This window comes from Cebus imitator, unplaced genomic scaffold, assembly GCF_001604975.1.
Source record: "Cebus imitator isolate Cc_AM_T3 unplaced genomic scaffold, Cebus_imitator-1.0 Scaffold117, whole genome shotgun sequence".
NCBI lineage: Eukaryota > Metazoa > Chordata > Mammalia > Primates > Cebidae > Cebus > Cebus imitator.
Window position 1 is genome coordinate 9,897,724 of NW_016107432.1, and position 7,068 is coordinate 9,904,791.

The 7,068-nt window shown below is 48.4% G+C and overlaps 1 protein-coding gene across 1 annotated transcript in view; it reads right to left on the bottom strand.

Moving 5' to 3' along the window:
- Positions 1 to 5,874: 5,874 nt before the first annotated feature.
- The window catches only part of CALB2 (calbindin 2), a 33,665-nt gene continuing 32,471 nt past the window's right edge, over positions 5,875 to 7,068 (bottom strand). Inside the window, exon 11 of the mRNA XM_017539202.2 lies at positions 5,875 to 6,570. Coding sequence (XP_017394691.1) covers positions 6,454 to 6,570 — 117 coding nt within the window. The 3' untranslated portion in view covers positions 5,875 to 6,453. The remainder of the gene's footprint in view (positions 6,571 to 7,068) is intronic.

Genomic DNA, 7,068 nt, shown 5'->3' on the forward strand with positions numbered 1-7,068 from the left:
GCTGCAGGCTGTAAGGAGAGTAAAGTCCAAAGACCCAGCAGGTCTGCAGGGCCCTTTGTGAGCTGGTTCTGGCTACACTTTGAGTTTTATTTCCTGCTTCTCCCTCTGAGCTTCCTCTCTGTTGAGCAGCTGGCAGTTCCCCCAAATGAAACAGGCTACCTCTGGCCTTGGTGCCACTGTTTTTTGTTTGTTTGTTTTTTCAGTATCTCCAGTAATGGCTATAAGTTCGGTGCCACTATTGATGCTATTTTTTTTTCCTGCTTGTAAGGCCTCCTAAGGGAGGCCTCAGGAAACTTACAATCATGCAAAAAGGGAAGCAAACATGTCCTTCACATGGCAGCATCAAGGAGAGGTGCTGAGGAACAGGGGGAAAAGCCCCTTATAAAACCATCAGATCTTGTGAGAACTCACTATCATGAGAACCACATGAGGGTGACTGCTCCCATGATTCAATTACCTCCCACTGGGTCCCTCCCACGACACATGGGGATTATAAGAACTACAGTTCAAGATGAGATTTGGGCGGGGACACAGCCAAACCATTTCACTGCCTGAGGTGGTTTTCTTTCCTCTTCCCCCTTCTCCTGACCAAATCCTACATTACCTCCAGGTCTCAGCTTATTCATCACCTCGCCCAGGACTTCAGCCCTGCTCCAAATCTAGGTTAGGGTTCTCTTCCTGGGCTTTCTTTGGACCCACTAGTATCATCTCATCACACTGCGTTGGTAGTTTCCTCATTTCAGTCTTGAAGCTTCCAGCAGCTGGAGATTGTCACATTCACTACTGTGTCCCTAGCATCTAGCATGGGGCCTAGATCACAGCAGGTGTTCAGTAAATATCTGAGATGAATAAACACTCTCTACGATTTATTCGGCCCCTGTGCTGTACAGTACAGCTATTGTTAACACAGGTCATGGGATCAAACTGCCTCCCACCGAAAGTTCTGACTCTGTGTTACTTTGGGTAAATTGCTTCGCTGATCTGTGCCACTGTTTTCTATAAAGAGGAAATAATAGTAGCACCTTTCCCACAGGGCTGGTATGAGGACAAGCTAGCCAACCCCAGCAATATGCCTACGAGAGAACCTGACACAGGGTATGTGCCCCCAAAACCTGTTCTAATGGTCTCTAATATTTTGTGTGTATGCTTTTACCCACTCAACCTTTAGCCATTGGTTACCCTGAAACAAAACAGAAGAAAACAGGGCATAAAGTCAAGGTCCAAAATACTTTGATCATCAGAAGGGGAGCCCCGTTGAGGGATTCCGTGTTTCTCTGTGCTGGGCCATTTTCTATTTCCAGAGCAGTTTTCTTGATAGAACACTTGGAGACCCCTTCGCCCCACATATTCTTTTTGGCTTCAGGTGGGAACTACATCTAGCCACTCTGCCTTCAAAACAACAAGAGCCCCTGCCTGTGTGTGCGTGTGGCTCCTGACCCAAAGCCCACCTGAAAGTGTGATGGCCACTCCCTCTCCAATCTGTCTTCTCGATCAGATCTGGTCAGTGCAGTGCTCAGCACCCAGGCCACTTCAGGGGACACACAAAAAGGTCCTAATTTCTTTTTAAAAGCCAAGGAAAGATGACGCCTTAAGTTGAAGAAAATGTTTTACGACAGAATATCAACATATTTGTCTTTATACCAATGCAGTCATACGGCACATTTTATGATAATTTTAATGGAGGAAGGCATTCACCAAAGCAAAAGTGCTCGGGGCCCAAAAGAGTCAAAACACAGCCCTGGTCCCTCTGTTCTCTCTTCACCCTTACTCAGAACTAGGAGAAGGAGGGCCGAGAAGTTTCTAATTGTTATGACTCCAGCAGGATGCGAATATGCCTTGGGAAGAAGGGTTTCTTCCGGGTGAAGTTCCAGTCTCACTCTACATATCATACCCAATCCCACACTCCTCCACATCCACCGTCAGTCCCCCGGTGGTCTCAGACCCCTTGTTGGCTACTTGTGTACCTGTGCACGCACTGACATACGCATCCTGTACCCTCTTGCAGGTTCACTTACATACATGCCCACGTGTTGACATGTGTACCCCATCTTCCATATGCATCTAACATCCCTTCCAAGTTTTTGAATTCTAACATGTTAATTCCTGCTGTCTTGCCCTCTCCTCTTTCAATCCTTTCCTACTGCCAGCGGGCCAAGAGTCAAGAAGACCTGGGCTCTAGCGCTTGAGCTAAATGTGTGTCATTCTCTGCACAACTCTTTCCTTCTGGGTGGTCTTGTGATCTGGAGAAAGAGACTTAAACAGCATGGCCTCGATTTTTTTTATTTATAAAATGGGGATTTGTTGAGTGACCACTGTTCCCTGCTGTGCGACCTGGATCACTCTTCTACTCTTTGGAATTCCCATCCCCTGTCCCACGTGTCTGATTCTAAGAGGATCACCCCACCTGCTGGCCATGGGTGACTGGTCAGAGGTGAGCATGTGACAGAAGGTGGGTCAATTAGAGCTCCTCCTCTGTGGCATTTTGAACTTTAAGGGAAGAGGAATACTCTGTCTTTGCCAGATGTTTAGCTTAGAGCCAATGAGCTCATGTGACAAATGTTTATTGAGCACCTACTGTGTGCTTGGCATTGTTCTAGATGATGGGGATACAGCCAGCTAAGGTCATGCTTCCTGCCATATGGAAGACATCAGTCTGAGAAAATAAAGCCATCAGTTAGAGCAAAGCAGAAATAAAAGAGAGAGGAGTCCTGGCAATATTTGAGTTCCCAGTTCAGGTTGTTCAGGAGGCCCTTCCAGACATACAAGATAGTCCAGCTTCTACCCACTAATTCTCTGTTTTGCCTGAGCCAGTTGTACCCAGATTTCTGTCACTTTCCAAAGACCTGACTACTGCAAAGGTAATACATTCTGACTGGCTCATGTCCCACGGTTCTTGGAGTTATTATTTTATGATGCCCTAAAGGATTTCTCAAGCTCAGCTCAGGGTCACATCCACCCTCTTGCCCTGATGGTGGAGTCACTCATTCATTCATGTGTGCACTCTTGCAGCCATGCACTGCTCAAAAAACACAGCCCCCGCCTTTAGGAGTTCCCGTTATTCTCTTGGAGGACTTGGATAAGGAGACAACCAGGCATTGAAATCTCACCCCTCATACATCTCAGCAGTATCTGATACCTTTGATCATTTACCTCATTTTCAGACACGACTTTTCACTTATCTTTCAGGAAACCATACTTCCTGGTTTCTGCCTGCCTGCCTGGCCATGCCCTCTTCCCTTCTAGAGCTCTCGCTCTGGGAGGGACCAGAGATCCTTTCTCAGACCTCCTTTCTAGTATCTCCTGGGGGAACCTCTTGCCATTCCCACCACCTTAAACCCCATCTTTGCACAGATGCTTTACAAATTCATATTTCTAGCCCCGACATCTTCCAGAACTTCAGGTTCACATATATAGTGTCCACTGGTGTCTCTAGTTTCTGAGTATGTAGGGTGTGTCCCCACTGTCCCTCTTCATCACTCCCCACCTTTCTCTGCTTGTTTTCTGTCCTTGAGGCTGGCCTCTGTGGACTCCATTATTAGGCTCCTGGCCCTCTGGCTGCAGGCAATGTGGAACGCTAGAAGGAGATGGGAAGGAAGCAGGGAGGAGGGGGTGTGTGTTTACTCCATAAGAGCTAACCTGGGCTTGGCTGTGTGCTTGAACAGAACATGTGACATTCCCTGCATGACTCTACCTTTCTGGGTTCCCCTCATTCCTTTGGGCCTAAGTGTGGTAACAGCACTAGTTACCTGTCACTAGTCACTAGTCGCTTCCCTGTCACTAGTTCCTGGTTCTCCACTGTCCCTTATGAGTCCCTTGTATTTCACCTGCGTGTGTATAGATATTTGTGAACAAATCCGACTCGAATGATATGATTGGAAGATGCCATTGTTTTCTGTTGGGACTACCCTGAATTAGTAACTGGTACTGGAGATGCCCCTAGGAAATGAGGTCTGGATATTCCGGGGTTGGGTTGATAAATCATTCAAGAAAGACAGAGACGGCCTCTTTGTCAGAGGGAAACAGAACATGGATTCTTCATCACAGGTGGTGGCCTCATAAATCCTCAAATGATCACTAGTAGGGATGGGGACAATAGGTGAGCAGAGGGTAAAGCACTGAGGTTTCACATGGTTGTGGTACTTAGTTCCTATGGCAATCAAAAGGAATTTAAAGATTTTGGGGTCATCTGGAGCATTCTTATGGCCCTAGAGAGTACACATAAGGAAAAAGATATATTTTTTGAGATAGGGTCTCAATCTGTCACCCAGGCTGCATGCAATGGCGTGATCTTGGCTCACTGCAGCGCCTCAACCTCCCAGGTCAAGCAGTCCTTGCACCCTCAGCCTCCCAAGCAGCTGGGAGCACATGCGCATGCCACAATGTCCAGCTAATTTTTTGTATACTTTGTAGAGATGGGTTTCGCTATGTTGCCCAGGCTGGCCTCAAACTCCTCTGCTCAAGCCATCCACCTGCTTCCACCTCCCAAAGTTCTGGGAGTGCAGGTGTGAGCCACCCTGCCTGACTGAGAAGTTTTTAAACGACAATACAATTAAGAGCACACATGAAGATTAAGAAGACCTCTAGGGTGAGCTGGAAGGAGTTCCTCATCTCCTGTGGTCCAAGGGCAGATGCGGCTGAACTGACAGGGGCTGCAGGTTTGCAGAGGCAGAGCCCCCACCCCAAAATAAGGTGCCAATGGGAAAAGCATAGGCCCTGAGACATGAGGTAGGCAAAGAAATGCGAGTCCCTAGTTTCCCCCACCCTACCCCCTCATGTCTTTGAGCCTTGGTTGTTTTCATCTGAAGATAGTATCCATCTTGTAGGATTGTTGTGGGATTAAATGAGGTAGTGTCATCAAAATATGTCTTGTAGACAATCAATACATGACAGCATGAAAAATCAGTCCTCTCTCTATCCTCGGATCTAAGAGCTCTGTGGACCCAAAGGCCAAGCTGGCCTGTGATCGGGTGTTGGGTAACCTGCATTTTGAGGAGGAAAAGTTAAATTTTGGTGGTCTAGAGCTTCTGCCTGGAGGTCCTTTTCCTGCTTGGTGGAGATCACCTGGTCCCAGTGGTACGGACCCCACTGGTGTCTCTACTATAAGGTGGATCCAGTCTGCTGGATTTATACCCTCGCTCTGCCCCAACTGGCCAGGGCTCATTACTAAACCTCTTTATGTATGTATGTATGTATGTACATATGTGTGTATGTATTGAGACAAAGTCTCACTCTGTTGCTCAGGCTGGAGTGTACTAGCATGATCTTGGCTCACTGCAAACTCTGCCTTCTAGGTTCAAGTGATTCTCCTGCCTCAGCCTCCCAAGTAGCTGGGATTACAGGCACACACCACCATACCTGGCTTATTTTTGTATTTTTAGTAGAGATAGGGTTTCAGCATGTTGGCCAGGCTGGTCTTGAACTCCTGACCTCAGGTGATTCGCCCACCTTGGCCTCCCAAAGTGTTGGAATTACAGGCATGAGCCACCACACCTGGCCCAAAACCTTTTTAATCTTCAGTTTTCTTGCCTGGACAGTGCAGACAATCATAGCACTTCTCTCAAAGGATTGAGAGAGATACTCCAGGTCAACTGTTGAGCACAATACTGATACTCCCCTTAGTGAGACTCAGTGAACTCGTAAGCTGTGCCATCACCAATCTCAGAGATACAGGAACAGACATGAAACAAAGGAGTGACTCAAGTTAGTGAACAGACAGGCAAAGAACGGTGAGTGAAAGCCATAGAGTCTTGGGGGGTCCTACGCCCCACTTAGGTGGGTCCCATTACCCTCCCCCACCCACGTGAGAATAGGCCCTCCCTTTGTCAAGCAGAGCTGCTAGCTACAGAGAGAAGTTGACCACTAGACAAGACTGGGTAAGCTTCCACAGCAGAACCTTTTCATTTTATTGTCTGTAAACTCTTCTTTGGTAAACGACACACCCAAAGACAAAAGGAGCACGCCGAGTAAAGAAGGCAAGGAAAGGGCGGGTGCCCTCCACACGCAGGAGCTCTGAGAAGACAGCTACACCATTAGCAAGGTGGTGGGTGGAACCTGGAAGTTTGGGGTAGGCGGTGGCACGGGGCACCACATAGGGAGCCAGAGGGAACAGTCCACTCTGTTGCACATAGAAGCCTAAATCATACAGCAAGGGAGCTCATGCATCACAGCGAAGAGAATTAGGGACCCTCCACCCATGACCCCATCACCTTCTGTGTGTGTGATCCACTGAGGCAGAGCAGTCTGCCTGGGCAGGGGTGGGTGCAGGGGGCTCAGGATGGCCCCCCTGCCCCAGCAGCTCATCCTCCATCTCTCGTTTCCTGCTCTGCAGGCAGGTGTGTGGAGGCTGCAGGGGTGGGGGCGGGGCGCTCACGGTCTCTGGGTCTGGGTAGATGACGCATCAGGGCAGCAGGAGCAGGGTTTGGGGAAGGTGGAGAAGCAGCCTCTGTCCCCACTTTACATGGGGGGCTCGCTGCAGAGCACAATCTCCAGATCTTTGCGGTAGAGCTTCCCTGCCTCGGCCAAGGACATGACGCTCTTTCTGTAGTTGGTGAGCTGTTGAATATTCATTTCCTAGGAGATACAGGGAGAGGGTAAGAGCAGGCTCAGAGGATGGCCCCAACCCAAGGAGCCCACGTCCACTTTCATAAACACAAACACCCACACCTTTGTCTCATCTCATCCCAGGATAAGTGGCTTAGAAGTATGCAAAGCATGGATTTTGGAGCCAGACAGATGGAGTTGAAGCCTCTCTTGTACTTACTGGCTGCATTACTTTGGGGAGGGTAATCAAGCTTCCTAAGACTCAGCTGCCTCACCTGTAAAATGGGTACACTAAAATTGCATGTCTCATTGAGGTGTTGTGATGATTACATGAGGGAATGAGTATAAGCCACACGAGCAAGCACTTGAAAAAATAAACGGTAGCTATTGTGACAGTCATGATCTGTGTATAACTTGTATAGATTCCTCTACCTCAGTGGGCCTTCATTAACTCAAGGCCAGTCTGGCTCTCTGCGGGTGATGAAGGCCAGGAAAGCTCCCTGGTCTTGCCTTCCAGCCTCCTGGACC